The sequence below is a fragment of the Drosophila suzukii genome, chromosome X, assembly GCF_043229965.1.
Source record: "Drosophila suzukii chromosome X, CBGP_Dsuzu_IsoJpt1.0, whole genome shotgun sequence".
Taxonomy (NCBI): Eukaryota; Metazoa; Arthropoda; class Insecta; order Diptera; family Drosophilidae; genus Drosophila; species Drosophila suzukii.
The window spans coordinates 10,307,009-10,324,799 of record NC_092084.1 but is presented as its reverse complement, the minus strand read 5'-3'; the positions used below and the strand labels follow the sequence as shown (position 1 = coordinate 10,324,799).

The window sequence follows — 17,791 nt, the reverse complement described above, 5'->3', positions numbered from 1 at the left end:
GAAAAATGCACCAAATCAAAGATCCATTTGGTTTTTGGGTGAGTGAAAATTAACGTTGTCATTGTGGGTGGGGAAAAAATAGGATGGGAGGGGTCGTGGGGTCAAGTATTTTGAGTTTTTCGGTTCAGGTTTCCCCATTGTCCATTGATTGAATCGTTTGTTGCGGCCAAACTGGGAAAGTCGGAAAGGGAAATGGCGAATGGCAAATGGAAAACTGGGGAAATGCGGAAAATGGAGAGGAGGCCAAAGGCGAGGGGCGGGGGCGAAACCGACACCCCGGGGCAAACAAAAATCAGTGGCAGGACAAGAGTGCTGTAATGGAGTTTTAATTGTGCCCCATCCGGCCGTCTCTTACTCCATGTGTTTTTCCGGCACCACCCCCTCAGATTTTCGGCCCGCTGGCATTTTCCGATTTTTCCTAACACAAAGCGCAGCCAATTGGCAAATATGCTTTGACACACACCGGAGCGGATCGTTTCAGATCGAAAGGCCACAAAGCCAGTCCAAAAGTCCAGGGACCGGCCGCCAACGGCAGCCAAATTTGGATTTGGAATCACTTGCGCTGAAAAGTACACAGATCGGAAATATTTCAATACTTATTTGAAGTTCGCAGATCATGGTTAAAAAATAATGAAAGGATAAATCAATTTGATAATCATTTTTTGATGGGTAAGTACAACATATACAACCATGTATTATTGACTATTTCCTACATTAAATCAGATTTATAAATAACACTTATATTTTACAATTGAAAAAAATGGGATATCATTAGAAATAAATGGAATTTACCAAAAGAAAAATTTATATCTGATTTCTAGTCCTAAAAAGAATATCATCATCATAATGAATCAATATCATCATTATTAAACTCCCGTATATCAACTAAATTTTTTTTGTTGATGATACAACAATGTGTTATTGGCAATCCTGACATTTCATTAAAATAGTAGTGCTTAAGTAAATAGATTATCCCAAAATTAAATCAGATTTAATTAAATAGAATTTTAATATTACAATTTTGAGTATAAGAAAATATTTATATTAAAAAAGTTGTAATTTAAAATCGAGTTATCAAAACAACTTTATCTACTTTCTCAGTGTACACAGCATTCACTCACACATATTTACTTGGTGTATGTGTGTGTGTGGGGGGGGGGGGTCATAGAGATACCCGCCCCATTCCGGAGGAGGTGGCGCCCGGACCCGGAGATAATGCCAACAATCAGAAACACGCTCTAAGCGCGCTTTGCCCAATGAGCCGCAACAAAAAGCGAGAGCCAAGGCAAACATGAAAAGGAAATCAGGCGGATGGGAATCATATTGAAGTACGAATGCCCTACAGTCAAGTGGATACCCTACAAATTATTTATAAGTAAGTATAAGTTAGAACACTAAAGGTGCCTACAATAACTCGCCGTTTAGGAGAAGTTTTCAAAAAACACTCTTATAAAACTTGTAGTATGAAATATTTATACAAATATTATAGAATCCTAATCTATTATATATATTTGGTTCCTCTTAGTTAATAGTTTCATAAATATTATAAAAAAAAGACTAATTTAAATTAGTTTTCTGTTTCTTTCCACCAGTTTGCTTCTACAATATTTTCTAATAGTAAAATGTTGTGCTTCTAAAATGCATCTACATATATGGCCCCCATGCAGGGCTCTACTCCACCAGAACCCTCTACAAATTCGCCCCATTCCACTTCATTTCAATCTGAATGCCAATTACCTCGCTTATCGTCATTTCAGTTTGCAACCAATTGCGGTTTTTGAATTTATGCACTGAATCTGAGAAGGATTTGGATGTGCAATGGGCGTAACGCTTGCAGTTCGTTCCCTTAGCCTTTGAAGGTCCAAAATGTATAGCTTAAGTTGAGTAAAACATGGTGACCATAAGAAAATTACAATTTGCAATGTTGAACAAAAGTTAAAACATACTTTAAGCAGCTTTAGGATCTTATCAGGAAGTCTATACCATCTTGTAATGCTTTTAAGGCAAATTTGTAGTATATAAGTAATCATAGACCTTATTTAATATTCATTTGTATAACCTATTTTTATGTTCTTTCAATTACATTATCCATTCATTTTCAAAAGAATCCTTTTTCATAAAAATAAAATGAAAACGTTTATAGCTTACATCTTACACTGGGGCTCTCTTGCAGGTGCATTGCGGATGAAAAATTCCGTTTATAGCTGCTTGTATCACATGGCCTGGCTGTTAATGTTGCAGGTGTCCTGCTGAAGGGACATCCTGTGGGATGGGGCCAGCAGATGCACAGACGGCCAGTGCGGGGGCAATTAAAAATTTATTGAAAATTGATTTTTAAGCGCTCATCCCCGATGGCGCCGAGTTGTCGCATCCCCAGCGGTCAGTGCCTGCCCGCTTGTCAACGTTGTCTGACGGCCAGACAGCCAACTCATCCCCATCCTCATCTGCATTCGCATCCGCATCCGCATCCCATTCCCCAGTCGACTTAATTGCATCGTTTAAAAAATTTCCATAATTTTCCGCTGTCTGTTTGCTCGGCACTTCAGGGCAGGGAGCGCACTGTTTGGTTGTCCGGCTCCCGATTCTTTTGCTGCAGTTTGCGCTCCTCCAACTTCTGCTCTTTGGATCTATTAATACACAAATTTGTAATTAATTAATGCATAATGTATAAAGTTAAAGTAGGTTTATGTACCTACAAGAAGCACGTACATAATGTGGGTGGTTTAAATCGTGCACCTGCAGTTCGTTGATATTTCCCCCTGTCCCTTCTTGAGGACCCTAGCGACGACCCCGCCTCGACTCGGCTGCCGCCTTCCTGAAGCGATTGTGCGATCCGGCACCAAATTGCTTGCCAGCTGCCAGCAGCGCCGTCGAGCCGGCCACCTCGTCCTTCTCGGGCAAGTGGGCCACATGCAGGATGTCGTACAGCAGCTTGGCACTCTCCTGCGACTGCACCAGCTCCTCCAGCTCCTTCTGACTGCGCAGCAACAATTGCCGCAGGCTGCCACCCTTCCGGAGCAGGCCGTGTATGTTCCGCGTGTGAACGCCGGGCAGACGTAGCAGGAAATCGTAGATGGAGCTGTTGAAATGCAATTGCTCGCCAGCCGTTGGCTCGTCACTGCCCAGGGCCACCGCCTTCTGGGGATCCGGTTCGGGTTTGCCCAGCTTCAGTTCCTCGAAAAGCTGGGCCGTTGCATAAGGACTGGGTGACCAAATGAGGCGGAGTTTGGGGAAATGCAACGTAAGCAGTTGCAATTTCTGCACAATATCCGCATTGGCCATGCTTGTCTGCTGCGAAAGCATAAACTTTCCCTGCAGATGAAAGGGTTTATTCTGATCGAATTCGATCAGAAGGATGGGCTTTGCATAATGCCGCTGCATCTGCACACATTGGTTGTACAATCTTCCGGAATTCAGGGAACCAATTAAATCCGAGATGGACTTCCTCTCCACACAAATATCCGGCGTAAGTATATAGTCGCCAATTGTAATGGTCAAAGGCAGGACCTCCAGTCCCCGCTTGTGAATCAAGCAGGGCAAATCCGACCGGAACTCACGCATATCCACAATTACCTTGGGCGTCTCCTTGGAGGCCTGCGGAGCTTGCCCGCCTGCCTGGCGACTCTTGGCATTCTCACCCGTCAGCTCATCATCGTAACTCTTAAACAGCAAGAAGGCTTCATCGGTCTTGCCATCCTGGTACTCGGGTATCACCATTTTCTGTGGGAAAATATAAATAATTAAATTTTATACAACAAAGTAAGATAAATTCTGCACAACTCACACTTTTAGTGTCGATTATCAACTCAAAGGCTGCCTTCTCGCGACGCAAACTTGTCAGATAAGCCTGCTCCTCTACGGTGCGTGCATGGATCAGGAAATAAACCCTTATGCGTTCTGCTGGCGGCAAGCGACGCCTGGCTTCAAAAACCTCCAGCTGTCGTATGGCCGTGACATTCGTATTGTACATGACCACATAGTGCGGCTGCAGTTGCTCCAACATGCTCTCCAGTGCCATGGAACCCTCCCGCTCTGTTTTAAAGGTCTGCAGGCATATATACGGCTGGTGTGGCACCGTTGCCAATGCCGCTGTGACATCAAATTGCTCCAGTTCCGGTATGGTTTCGAAAATGGACACATCCGGGTCTGGTTTAATGTCCACCAATGACTCCTGCTCCACTGGCTGCGTCATGGTCAGCATGTAGCTCTCTTCAAAGTGCTGGCCCTCTGTCTCCGATTCGCTTAAAAGCTGAGCCAGTTCATCCATGCCAGCAGGCGGTGGCTGGGAGCCAGAAAGTTCCTCCTTAAGAGGTTCCTTTTTGGAGGAAGCCTCGCCCTTTGTTGGAGCTCCCTTGGTTTGGCTCTCTTTGGCGTACTTATCGCTCAATTTGCCCACTGGCACCTCATGATGCAGTGCCTGCTGCAGCAAAAAACGTGGCCCACCTTGCGTGAGATACTGCTTTAACTGATGGCAAGTGCGAGCATCCTGGCAGAGGATCAACACTTTTGGTTGTTCCGTTCGCCGACAACGTCTCATATCACCGGGTATATCCTGGGTGAGCAGATCAGTAAGAGCCTGCCATTTGGGACAGGGTTCGGGCTCAAATTCTGTAAAGAAAATTCAGTAAGTCAGAGAGATAAGGATTCATAATCATAGGGTCTTGCCTACCCTGCTGGCCATTGAAAACGCGCTGCCTGGAGAGCTTGAAGATCTGCTCGGCGGCATCCAGTAAGGTCCATCCCGAGTTACTCAGGGCATATTCCGTGCTCCGATAGCGTTTCATCAAGGCGTAGGCACTCACGGAATCGTGGTACATGGTGGAACTATAAATACACATTAAGTAAACAACAAAAAATCAAGTAGAAGCCCTCATACTAACATCATTAGACTACGCAAAATCTTGAGGTCCGCCACTATTAGCTTGGTCTGCGAATTGAGCTGATGCCAGATGCAGTCCAGCTGCGCCTGCAGGATCTTGTGGAATTTTTTGGTCACACAGTTCTCCACAGTGACAGCCTCCATGTCAACACTTCGATTAATCCGCTTGATCTCGCGCACCAGAAAGTTCATAATGTCCAGGATGTGCGTTTGAATGGAGGTCATGCTCTGGCTGAGTGGAACATGCAGCTCGATCGTTTGTGTCTGCCACGGCTGCAAGGCGCCACGAACGGTTGCGTGGAAACGGGGCCAAATGTACAAATGCTTCACAAACAAATTGCGCATGGTGCGCTCCACGTGCGAGTAGCCAATGGTGAAGGCCTCGGGACTACTGGAGAAGGCCTTTATAAAGCCGGTTTTGTTCTTCTGGCGATACAATCGCAGGGCGAACGCCTCCTGGCAACTCTCGATAATGGTGTGTGCCCGCAGGACTATGATTCCACTGATCAGCTCGATGGGAATGCGCTGCTTGAGCAGGTCCACCACCAGGATGCGGGTGCTGATGAACTGCATGCCACCTTCCAGATAAACGCGCTCTCTGGACAAAAGAAGGGAGACCTTTATAAGTACAAAGTTAAATTGCAGTTCAATTACAATTATCACTAATCAGAGTGAGAGGGAAGCTTATTGGGGTAAAGGTAATGATACAATCTGTATAGTATAGTTTATTTTAAGATATTCTAAGACTATACATAGTTCTATCAAAGTTGAATTGTAAATCTTATAAAAGGTGTTAATAAGATCTGTAATGCTTTGTGAGTTATACGTACAAATATTACTGCTATGGTACTATATGGTAAATTTTCTAAAGTAGTATGTTAATAATAGTAGATCTACTTATATAGGAATGATCCCTTAAACTATCTTCTGTAAAGGAATTATGGGTCTACCTTTCGGTGGCTGTGTTGGCCACTTCGTGGACGAATTTGGGTTCCATTTTGGACTTGTAGTACTGCTCCTCCCAGTCGGAGCTGTTGATCACGAGGACCAGGTTCCCGGAATCGCTGTAGGCCTTCAGGATGTTGATCAAAACGCGCTCGTAGCTCAGGCCCCTACGGGAATTAAAAATCAGGATTAATCTGGCATATACCTACAGTTTCAAAGTCTTACTTGGCGCAGACTAGAAGACCATCTGCCTGAACCTGATCAAGAAACATTTGCTTCTCGTATTCCAAAAGGACCACATCCTTGCACAACAAATACTCCTCGGCGGTCACAATATTTGCAAGATCCTCATCCTCCTGAATGGCGGCTGCGGTTTCCAGCAACTTGGCGGTATCCACTTCTTCCGGCAGCTCCTCCTCCGCTGCTTTTTCGGCATTTTCCGCAGCCGAATCGGACATTATAAAAAAAAAAGCCCCAAGGATTAAATTTCGCAATTTGACAAATCTGCCGGTTCGACCAGCTGTTTGTGGTTATCGATAAGCGGCTGAAGAAGAGCTGCCAGACCGCCAGAAAATGGTCAGCAATCAACCATGTACAGTGGGTACTACAAATAAGTGAACTTCTATATTAAAATATGTATTATTTATTGTTATATAAATTTATTAACATCAACAAATACTAAGTTTGTTTAACCCTTCATTGAAATAAAACTAATAACAATGGTTTTAGACAAATCTTTAATATTCAATTGAGTGAAAACTAAACATATACAATGAACATAATGATGATGAATAAATAATATGTTAGAGAATCTGAAACTTAAAATTTGAAACTTTTAAATATTTGCAATTTACATAACTTAGCTGATCTTCACTGCACTTACAACTTTTATATGGCAGCTTCTTCCGTCTATCGATAAGCCGATAAGTCACCGGCGATAATAGCTGTAAAAGTAAGCACGTGCAGAAGACATTTAAATGTTCGTTTTTGTGTCAAAATATAGCAGCTCCATCCTGTAAATTCGTTTTGATTTTAAGTCGGTGCATGCCAGCACTAAATACCCGTTGTTAAAACCCCAATTTGTTTTGAAAAACACTTCGAAAAATGCCAAAAACGGCGGAAGCGCAGGGCAGCCGCAAGAAGCCCAAAAGCCCGAATAACGGTACAGCTAAAGCCAAGAAAACTGCCAAATCGGATATCAATATGGCTGATGTGGATATGCTCCTAAATCCAAACGCCAAACTAACCAAGGAACAGAAGGAGAGGCGCAAAATGCTGGAGGACTATGTGACCACCGAATTTGAGCGGGAAGCTGAGAATGGATCTGGGGACTCCAAGGGCGAGTCCAGCCAATCCTCGCCAGAAGAGGCCCGCTCCCTGAAGGGCAAATCGAAGGCAGCCAGGCCCACGGACCGCAAGCGACGCCTGCAAGCTGAGGATTCACCGCCAGCTGATTCAAATAACAACAAGAAGGAGGCAAAGGTGGCCAAAGAACCTGCCCAAGGAGCCAACTCCAACCGCAACAAACGCCGCAGTCAGGGCTTGGAGAAGACCTCGCCGATTCAGGTCAATGGAGAGGCTCTGGCCTGTCCCTTGGTGCGAAAATCCCTGCCAGCATCCAAAACGGGAGCCTCTGCATCTGGCAACAAGTCCCCAGTGCGTGGAGGTCCCGCCAAATCTTGCCCGCTGCCAGAGAAACGCAAGTCATTGCCGCCGGGAACGGCCAAGTCCTGTCCTCTGCCGCCCAAAAAGGACAACACAGTCAAAAGCCCACAAGTTAAGCAGGAATTACCGGACGAAGATGACTATGTCGAGGAGGAAATGGAGGAGGACACTGCCACCAGCAGCAGCAATGACTATCAAGCAGAGCCCCCAGCTTTACCAACAGAAATTCACAAAGCCGACAGCATCGAAGAGGGTCGTCGCATTCTGCAGTGGATCCTCAATCCCGTCAAAACCGAACACTTTTTCGAGGACTTTTGGGAGAAGAACGCCTGCCTGGTGCAGCGCAAGAATCCCAAGTACTACAGCGATCTTATATCCTTCAAGATGATAGACGAGATGCTGATTCGCCATCGCCTAGACTTCACCATCAACCTCGATGTGACCAGCTACAAGAATGGCAAGCGTGAGACTCTTAATCCCGAGGGCAGGGCCATGCCGCCAGTCGTTTGGGGTATGTACTCGGAGGGCTGCAGCATTCGTATTCTGAATCCATCTACCTATCTGCCGGGACTGCGACAGGTGTGCAGCATACTGCAGGAGTTCTTCCACTGCTTGGTCGGGGCAAATGTGTACCTAACGCCGCCGAATAGCCAAGGCTTTGCACCGCACTACGATGACATTGAGGCCTTTGTGGTCCAAGTGGAGGGACGCAAGCGTTGGCGTTTGTACGAGCCGCCTCTTCAGTCTGATCAGCTAGCCAGGATCTCGTCGGGAAACTATGATCAGGAGGAGTTGGGCGAGCCGATACTCGATGAGGTCTTGGAAGCCGGCGATGTGCTTTATTTCCCCCGAGGCACCGTCCATCAAGCCGTCACCGAGGAGGAACAACACTCGCTACACATCACATTGAGTGTGTATCAGCAGCAGGCCTATGCCAATCTGCTCGAGAAACTGATGCCCATTGTGCTTAAGAAGACCGTGGAGCAGAGTGTGGCCCTGCGTCGCGGCCTGCCGCTGCACACTTTCCATGTTCTGGGCGAGGCCCAGAGGTCCAATCAAAGCAAATCACGCAATCAGCTGGTGGAGGGCATTCAGAAATTGGTGCGCAAACTTGTTCCCTCCGCTGAGGATATTGATAAGGCAACCGATCAGCTGGCCAAGAAGTTCCAGCATGAGGCACTGCCGCCGACCATTTTGCCCGAGGAGAAGCTGCGCACCGTGTTTGGCTCCCGCAGCACCACCGATGAGCAGGGAAACTGCATCTGCGACTACGAATTCGACGCCAAGACATCCGTGCGCCTGCTGCGCGCCAATATCCTGCGTCTGGTCACGGAGGACGATGGCAGCGTGAGGATCTATCACCATGTGGACAACGCCCTCGAGTACTGCAAGTACGAGCCCATTTTCATGGAGATCCTGCCCGAGGAAGCGGCTGCCGTTGAGCTTCTCATATCTGCCTATCCATTCTACCTCACGGTCGGCCAGTTGCCACTGGATACTGCGGCTCGGAAAGTGGAGGTCGTCACTGCGTTGTGGGAACGCGGTCTTCTGATGACCGAAAAACCATTTAATCTGTAAAAAATCAAGGGAATATCCCTAGAGATCGTTAGGAATTTAGGGTATTACAAAATTGCAAAAGATCTTTAAGATTTTACAACATTTTTGCGAGGAGAACATTCTGCTGAAAATGCCGCAAAAACAATAGGGAATGCACAAGAAAAAGATCAGCAAATAAGTAGTAATCTAAAAAAAAATCATAAAATCAATACTAAATCTGGGATATGCTTTAGAAATCCAGAAAACAATATTAAGAAACCAAAAACGGTACCAAGCTGATATCATCTATAAGCCCAGTTTTAATCATCTTTGTAATCCTCAAGTTTTGCTGGAAACCCAATCACATTTGTAATATATAATATATCGTTTTGTTTAAATGGTTGTTTTGTATTTTATTAACTAACAATGGGAAAAGCGGGGCATTCAAATTTCCTTAGGCGCTGCGGATTTTCTTGCGTTCGCGGTAGAGACTCTCCTGTTGAACTGAAACAAGAAAGAACATTTTTAAATTGGAGAAATGTAAGGTAATGAAACTTTTACAGAATGTTTTGAGGATTATAATAATATCTGGTACGTTATAAGCTAATATAAGATATTATCCTAAAAGATATGGAATATCCTATCAAAATTTTCCCCACTTTAAAAGGGTAATATTAAAGCTATTATAAATGTGAAGTTGCCTTTTCAAGTGCTATAAATTTGAGTGAAGTTCTCGTAGGCAGTACTCACTGTACGGATCGAAGCGAATTATCTCCAATTTGTCGGCCAAACGATCGCGAAAGGCATTATATTGGTGTCCGCTGACCACACTTTCCAGCACAACCATGATTCGCCTGCAAAGCCCTTTATATTAGCCATTAATTCCATTTGGAAAGTAAAACTACTCACTTGCTCTTCACTTTCTTGAATAAAACGTTCGTCAGACGCATTTTGTTTCAGTAAAACGGGAAAAATTCCTTAAATTTCTGGAAAAACGCCGCAAAATTGTTGTGCAAGCAAAACGATAAATACGGAAGACAGCTGACTCTGCCCATCGATAGACAGGTGACCACCTCGCCAGCGGAGTTGCCAGATTGTTTAAGTTTAAGTTTAAAACGCGCGCAGTTTAAATTTGGTGAGATATGAATTAGATTGAGATTAAACTACGAAAAATAATAATAGAGTATTTTCGACTAAGTTTGAAACATAGTTTTTCCTCCTTAAAAAATCAGTGTTTTGGCTGCCAAATTGCAAGTAAAGGTCAGAATAAGGAATGTCATACATCGCTGAGCTCGTGGCTTTATTTCCAATCCAATGGCATTTTTTTTATTTTTGACATTTTTCGGATAAAAACACGATAAAAAATGCGAAAATGGTTCAAAAAATAAATTTTCCTTAAAATGATTGGGATCGTTAGCATAGGAAGCAAGCTGTTCAAAACAGTCGGTCTTTTGGCTGTACGCCTTGATTTGGCTAAACTACGATTGAAAAACTGGATAGAAATATAGTATTTTTGACTAAAATGTGAATCTCCTATTTTTGACCTAAATTGGAATCCCATGTAGTTTTTTGGCTGCTATAAAAAAAGTAATTGTCAGATCGAAGAATGCCATACCTCGCTGAACTCGTTGCTTAATTTCCAATCCATTGGCATTAAAACCTGGAAAATGTAAATTTTTGACATTATTTTCAAAAAATCACGATGCACCCTGTAAAAAATGCGAAAATGGGTCAAAAAATAAATTTTCCTTAAAGTGATTGGGATCGTTACCATATTTAGCAAGCTGTTCAAAACAGTCGGTCTTTTTGCTGTACGCCTTGATTTAGCTAAGTTACGATTGAACAACCGCAGATAAAATGAGTATTTTTTACTAAAATCTTAATTCCATTTTTTTCCATAAAAAAATCAGTGTTTTGGGTGCTAAAATAAAAATAAAGGACAGAAAGAGGAATGTCATTCCTCGTTGAGCTCGTTGTTTAATTTCCAATTCATTGGCATTTAAACCTGAAAAGGTTAAAATTTTGCTTAATTTTGCTAAACTACGATTAAAGAAAATATGTATGTGCTACAAATAAAGATAAATCTGCAATGAAGCAAGCCAAACTCCCAGATTTAAAGCATTTGAGTCCCTTTGGACTCTTTTATCCCGGGAATAAAGCTGTAAGCTTTTTAGTTCGTAAGAGAAACGAGTCCTGAAAATACTCTCTTATCCTAGGGTCGAGTCCCTGCTCCTTTTGTAGTGGAGTTGCAAGCTCAGGATTTTCCGAAGCTAAACACTTCAAATTCGTGATCAAATTGGTCAAATTTAATGCACACTTTATATTTTTAAATACAATGCAAATTCACAATATACTAACAGAGATTTATTAAAAAGAATCAAAATAAAACTCAATTTTAATGGTTCCGCCAAAGTGGATTGAGTCCCTGCTGCGGTTTGCGCCCACGCTTCAATTGCCCCGTTTCCCAGATTCCGTCCGGTGAGCAAACGGTCATACTGCGCTGGTCACACCATTCGCCATATCGTTATCGTTATCGTGCGAAACTTTTCATTTGTCTCGGAGAGCAGATCTTGCATCTCCCTTTTTCACACTTACGCTGAGGCTGTCTCGCTTTTATACTGACACTTACGATGTCTTACGTTTTGTTGACATCTTCCATCTCCCTTTTTTCACTGACACTTACGCTGAGGCTGTCTCCCTTTTTTACTGACACTACGTTTTGCCGACACATACGTTTTTCTTACGTTTTTGTGTTAAACACGTAAACACGCGAGGGAGTCTCTTTCAAAATCGCCCCAAAATTCGAACGACTCGGACGCGTTTTTGCAGCGTGGGTGATTTCCTCCGTCGGCGTTTTCGGCGACAGACAAAATAAAAACAAACAAAAAAACGGTAAAATTCCGGGTAGAAAATCGGAAGCGGTGAATATTAAATTAAAACCAAAAACTAGAGCCACAGAAAAAAAACCAAACAAATAGCGCAAGTAAAGTCCTTCGTTTTAGATCCCCAAAAAAAAAATCAGCGCAACACGCGCTTTTTGTCACTCCTTTTTGCCTTGCGCTCTTGTTTTTCTTTTTTTTTTTGATTTGGTTTCCCGAGAACTTTTGTATTCGCGCGTGGTAAACAACTCTAATTTTTTTTGCGGTGTAAGTTTTTTAAAGTGCAAAAAAACAAAAAACAAAACAGAAAGGTAAAAAAAACAGAAACCAAAACACAAACACAGCGACAGACAGACGCGAAGGAAGCTTCAAAAGAGAGGAAGAAGGGGAAGAGGCGAGGGGCGAATCAAAGGTAAGCAGAGCATTGCGAAAAATGCGTACTTTTGTTGTTGTCGATTTGCATATTTAAAAGTTTTGTGTTTGTGGGGGTTGCAAAGCGAAATTAGTTTTTAAAGCCCACTTTTGGGCGCCGCATTTAGGCTAGCATCCTGCAAGACCAAAAGGAATTTGCAGCCAGCTACAGTGGCTATTCAAATTAGTGGACTGCTAGTCAAAAATAAAAACTCAGGTAGAAAATACCTTCTAAAAAAAAGGGAATTAAAAATTTCAACCTTTTAATATAAAGTAGATCTTTAATTTATTTTATATTAAAAGGTACCTTAAGGATACAAAGATACATTACACTATGCTCTAATAATGTTCTTGGAAAATAACTTATACTCTAGAAGTAGTCTTAAAAATAAAAATAAAAAATGTCTAACCTTTTAATATATATCATTAATTTATTTCATATTAAAAGGTACCTTAAGCATTAAGAAGATATACTTCATAATGTTCTAATAATATTCTTGATTAGTAAGTTCTATTAAAGAATTCTTAAAAACGACTGCTTTTTAAAGAATTAAATAATAACTTGCTTACCTTTTAATATAGATCATTAGCTTATTTTATATTAAAAGGTACCTTAAGGATTCATAGATATACTTTATAATGTTCTAATAATGTTCTTGACAAGTAAGTTCTATTGAAGATTTCTTAAAAACGACTGCTTTTCACTGCTTAGAAAAGTCACATATGTCTTTTTCTTTTTAGTTAGGTATACTTGAAATTAATAGGGTTGGATTTTAGGGAAAAACCACGGGTAATCGAGTAATTTTTAAGGAAAGATATGTGAGTGCTGTCTGTGTATATTTATTTTGTTTCCAGCCTGAAGGAAATCTGAGCACTGGGATCATATAAAAAGCCAGACAGTTCGTTTTTGCTTGGAAGGGCTATAATTTTACAGCAAATAAACATTTAAAGTTTCCCGTAAGTCATGGGAAGTTGCTTAAAGGTAACAGAAACCTTTTGTTTATGGGGTGGTAATTAGAACTGTTGTTTAAGGCGGAACTTTTTGTTTAATTTAGAAGCGATCTTATATTTCTTTTAAGTTTTACTCTGAACTGATGTTCTATGGAAAAACATGTGGACTTTACCCATAAGGATTTTGAGCCACTTTAAAATGCATTTTAATTTCTGTTTTTTTTTTCTGTGCACTAACTCAAATTCTTGTTTGTTGGTATTACGAAAAACCCCCTTTTGGGAAAGCGATCGTGGTCCAAATTGTAAATGATTAGCCAAAACGTAAACTTGGCCATGAGGATGGGCGGAAAAAGGGAGCGAAAAGGGGGAGGAGGGGGAGGAGGAGAGACGGACCAGGTGAAATACATAAACAAACAAGCGCGCGAAGAGGAAGCTCCGCAAATACATAAGTAAATGAATAAATAATGTAAACAAAATATTAAATTAGAAGAAATTTACTTGCGCGCACGCCGACGCAAACACGAATGAAGGGGGGAGGAGGGGGCGATAATAAAGCGGGGGAGAGGGAAAAACACATAAAATTGAAGCACTGAAATTTACACACGCAAAAAACGACGTCGGCAGAGCTAACAAAAATTCGCACACCCTCTTCCTCGCACCCATTGTCACCTGGTCGCCCCATCCTGCTCCCACCCACGGTGGCCACTTGTTTTGCTCTCTGCCGACGTCGCCGCAGATGAAGTGCACTGCGAGAAAAAGCCTTAAAACGGTGCACAATAACTTTATATTTAAAGTATAACAATAAACCCTTAATACATTTGTATTTTTTGTTTTGAAAATATTTAAGATGTCTTAAACAAATTGTTTAGTATTAATAAACACTCACTCCGTATTTAATATTACATAAAGATTTTTAATACAAACTAAAAATGTATATATGTAGTTTGGTTTTTTTTTTTATTTTACTTTCCCAAAAAGAATTAGGCCTTAAAAAATGCTTATATTCATTATCAAAGTTTTAAGCAGACCCATTTAAATAGTGATTTTATTATTAAGATCTTTCTAGATAAACATATGATCTGTTATTATTTTATATTTATAAGACTTTTTCATAACTAAAGTAGTTCCATAGTACTTCATTCAACTACCGTTGGCGTTTTGATATTAAATTTGAGAAATGACTCACAACTGTTTATTTAAATCTGATTTAATTGTTGAGCCTTATATAAAAAATGTAAGTTCAAAATAATAGCCATTAAAATGAGTAACATTTCATTAATAGATTCTGTACAGATAATTTTTTTTTTATAAATTTAAGCAAAATGCTTCTTCAACAACGAATCTTTACTGTACTGCTCAAATGCGAAATAATACACATACATTTATCTATGAGTCACATCTGAAAAGTGTTCCGTGACAACTGGGTTTTTAAAAAAATTAATATTACTTAGATCTAAAATTCACAATTATTCTCTGTGAAAAATGTCTGAATTGCAACTGCATCAACGAAGCTTTACTGTACTGCAGTGGCGTACTTTTTGTGGCAAGTGTGGCGATCAGAAGCTTTCTTCTCCTTTCCCTCTCCCTCTCGCTCTCGCTCTCCTTCTTCCAATTCCTTTTGTTTGTTTGCCCTGCAACCGAACAAAGGGGGCGGGGCTGATAGGCGGTGGGCGGTGGGTGGCATGGGATTGTGCAATAAAGCTATAATAACAAAATAACAAACAAACCGTTACAGCGACCGCCGTCGCACACTCATCGCACAAACACAGACGCACTTACGTTGGGTGGCAAAGAGAGAGAGGTGGGCAGACGAAGGAGGGGGGCAGCAGGCGAAAGAACAATAATCATATTTGCACGCGCTCTCCCGCTCGCACGATCGGCACCCACGCAAACAGAGGGAGAGAGATGGGGACAGGGAGTTAGGGAGCAAGGGAGCGAGGGAGAGGATATGCAACAGAGAGCAGAACCGGTACAGTAGGCACTGATCGGGTGAGAAAAAGGATTAAAAATATATTAAAGGTTATTAAAAATTGGTTACTGTTGCAATGTTTTTTAACTGGCTCTACATTTTTGTTTAAAATTTTAAAAATTGCTAGAATTTGTTTTTTTTTTAATGAAACTAGAGTGCTGGGCATTGGCTTAGCGATTATTACTCATACGCACTGATGCCCCTGATCAATTATTAAAAACTAACCAAAGACTTATTGTTTGCTTTCCCTAAATTCAATAATTATTTCAACAAAATCAATAAGTTGACAAGGTAAGAAATGGAAGAACGATCATATAAGACTGAATTCCAGTTGGCTTACGTGTCGTATGAGTGATATATTTATTATGCATGTATAGGTAAATAATTTTGTATTATTAAATTTCGCAAATTATTTTGCTTGCTGTTGAAAGGGTCCACTGTGTTTGCTTTATTAGACATTTTTAAGCCTGAGCCTACAAATTTGTAGGTGCTAGAGTTGCCAATTAGTACGTTTCGGCGGGGAACCACTGTACTTGAGATAAACCCTCTCCGCTTCGAGTGCCTAGTTCTCCGTCGCTGGCTCTCCGTTCTCAGTTGGTCAGTGGTCGTCCGCCGGAGCTTTTCCCGTTAGTCCGCTCCGCTCGCATAATATAATCCGCGATAAACAGGGGAGAACGGGCAGAGCGAGAAAGGAGAAAGAGAGAGTGACGGAGGGAGAAAGCAACGTGTTTCGCGGTTTCGTTTTGGTTTTGGTTTCAGTTTCGTTTGGTTTCGCACAGGTTAAGTTTTTCAATTGTGTGCCCCCCTCTTTTTTGTTTTCTTTTTTATGTGCGAATTCGCATTGCGATCGGCGTTTATTTTGCAATGGCTTTTATTTTGTGTAAGGTGATGAATACAATAAAAATGCAACAAAAAACATTCGGGTGTCACCTGTTGTGAGAAAAGAGAGTGAGACAGAAAGGAGAGGCAGAGCAGAAAGAGAGAGTAACCCCACTGATCAAACTGTAAATCGTGCAATGCTCTTCCAACTGAAATTCGCAAGGCGGGAAAAGGCAAACAAATAAAAATAAACAAAAATAACAAACAAAAATACATAGGTAGCAAAAACAAAACAGCAAAAGCCGGAGCCAATTAATTAAATACGTAAGTTAAACACTGAAGAGAGCACCAACAACTATGATAAGTACACTTAAAAAAAGGTTTATAAATTATTACCTTTACTTGTTATTATTAAAAAAAATTATTTTTCGGTGTAGAGATAGTTTAAAAATTCCCGAAATATTAAAATCTACTTCAAAGTCACTTTCATAATTCTGGGAATTTCAAAATTCATACTCATTAATTTACTGAGTCATAATATTATTATTAACTAGTTTTCCCCACATCATATAAATCATTTTTTAGAGGCTCCCTTATTATACTTTGTTATATTAGGGATCCCAGAAAAACAAACATAATTAAATATCTAGGAGTTACAAGGGATTTAATAGGCCTACCAAACACATGCTCCATTTTGTAATAGATAATGTCTGTATGTAAGGCCAGTTCCGGAAATATTCTTATCTCTCGTATGGAAATTGCTTGGTAACAATTTATGGTCTTGTATGCAGTAAATAAACTTGAATTATCATAAATTATCAAAAATCGCCGAGGATTACCAGTTGGAAGATAAAACGTTGGAGGGCCAAACACGATATTATCCCCTCCCCACTTTTCGTTGGATATAGAACATCGCTTTGTTTTGGGTTCTATATATAGAACCCTGAGTCCAGAGTGCAGGTGTTTTTCTTTTATATTCGTCGATAAATAGGCGAAAAAAAAGAGAATCGAATTACATAACCAATTACAGATTAGTTGGTTTAATTAAAGCGCCTGTCCGATGAACTGACTTCGTGTTCCATTTGACATATCCATTGGGATGGATACAATATAGACACCAATCCCACTCGCATTTTCACACCCATTGCGACAATTATGGGTCGCATTGTATTATGCATTTATCGAGTTAAGGCCTTTGTGCTCCCGACTCAGTTCACCTCGCTTGATTTGATTCAGCGATTCAGCAATTCAGTAATTCGGATGACATTGGGCCCTCAAATGAATGGCATTCGTCGAACTGAGCACGCGGCGTATGCGTACTTTTTTGTAAGGCTCTTCCGCACTTTTACTCGTCAAAAAGAAAAGCAATTACCCATAATAAAATCGTTTTATAGTTTTATTTATTATTTAACTGCCGAGGTAATTAATTTGAATTTTTTTGGTTTATGGACTCATTATTAGCAGCCATTTGTCGACGAACCCATAATACCATAAAAACTATAAAGTCAAGCTATAATTATTTTGTTTTAGTAAACTCCAAGATAAATACTTGATTTATTCAATGCATAATATACGTAGTCATTATAATAAGACTGGGTGTTTTATTAAGCAGATATAAACCAATAGTCACAACGTTCTGACCAGTAATTCACTAACGAACTGTCAATCGTGTTTGAGCACCATTTCGAAATTAGAATGAAATGTGTGTTTCGCGGTCGACCGCAAAACCAAATAATA

At 41.1% G+C, this 17,791-nt stretch overlaps 4 protein-coding genes across 9 annotated transcripts in view; 2 read left to right on the top strand and 2 right to left on the bottom strand.

The window, feature by feature from the left end:
- Positions 1 to 2,131: 2,131 nt before the first annotated feature.
- On the bottom strand, positions 2,132 to 6,343 carry mei-9 (DNA repair endonuclease XPF mei-9). Of its 3 annotated transcripts, none has more exons than XM_017083963.4 (7): positions 6,050 to 6,343; positions 5,830 to 5,991; positions 4,881 to 5,477; positions 4,670 to 4,824; positions 3,785 to 4,608; positions 2,697 to 3,720; positions 2,132 to 2,627 (listed from the first exon to the last, which is right to left on the bottom strand). In XM_017083963.4, exons 1-6 carry the CDS (start codon positions 6,280 to 6,282, stop codon positions 2,779 to 2,781), a joined length of 2,913 nt encoding a protein of 970 aa, XP_016939452.2. In that variant the 5' UTR covers positions 6,283 to 6,343; the 3' UTR covers positions 2,132 to 2,627; positions 2,697 to 2,778. The 3 variants fall into 3 exon arrangements, with proteins under 3 accessions (XP_016939452.2, XP_016939450.2, XP_016939451.2); XM_017083961.4 differs by having other exon boundaries at positions 2,693 to 3,720; positions 6,050 to 6,342; XM_017083962.4 differs by having other exon boundaries at positions 2,710 to 3,720; positions 6,050 to 6,342.
- A 441-nt stretch (positions 6,344 to 6,784) lies between these two features.
- Positions 6,785 to 9,423, top strand: NO66 (Bifunctional lysine-specific demethylase and histidyl-hydroxylase NO66). Its single transcript, XM_017083954.4, has 2 exons — positions 6,785 to 6,803; positions 6,862 to 9,423. The coding sequence occupies exon 2, from the start codon at positions 6,929 to 6,931 to the stop codon at positions 9,065 to 9,067; it is 2,139 nt and encodes a 712-aa protein (XP_016939443.2). The 5' UTR covers positions 6,785 to 6,803; positions 6,862 to 6,928; the 3' UTR covers positions 9,068 to 9,423.
- Positions 9,413 to 10,092, bottom strand: mRpL33 (mitochondrial ribosomal protein L33). Its single transcript, XM_017083956.4, has 3 exons — positions 9,935 to 10,092; positions 9,776 to 9,879; positions 9,413 to 9,529 (listed from the first exon to the last, which is right to left on the bottom strand). Exons 1-3 carry the CDS (start codon positions 9,973 to 9,975, stop codon positions 9,480 to 9,482), a joined length of 195 nt encoding a protein of 64 aa, XP_016939445.1. The 5' UTR covers positions 9,976 to 10,092; the 3' UTR covers positions 9,413 to 9,479.
- Positions 10,093 to 11,821: 1,729 nt separating this feature from the next.
- norpA (no receptor potential A) overlaps positions 11,822 to 17,791 on the top strand; it is a 54,336-nt gene continuing 48,366 nt past the window's right edge. For 2 of the 4 annotated variants that reach the window (XR_011604772.1, XM_036820691.3), the window contains exon 1: positions 11,823 to 12,316. The gene's annotated coding sequence lies outside the window, so the exon portion shown is untranslated. Of the gene's footprint in view, positions 12,317 to 15,886; positions 16,379 to 17,791 lie in introns of those variants that run through there. The other 2 variants (XM_065868220.2, XM_036820692.3) reach the window with 2 other exon arrangements.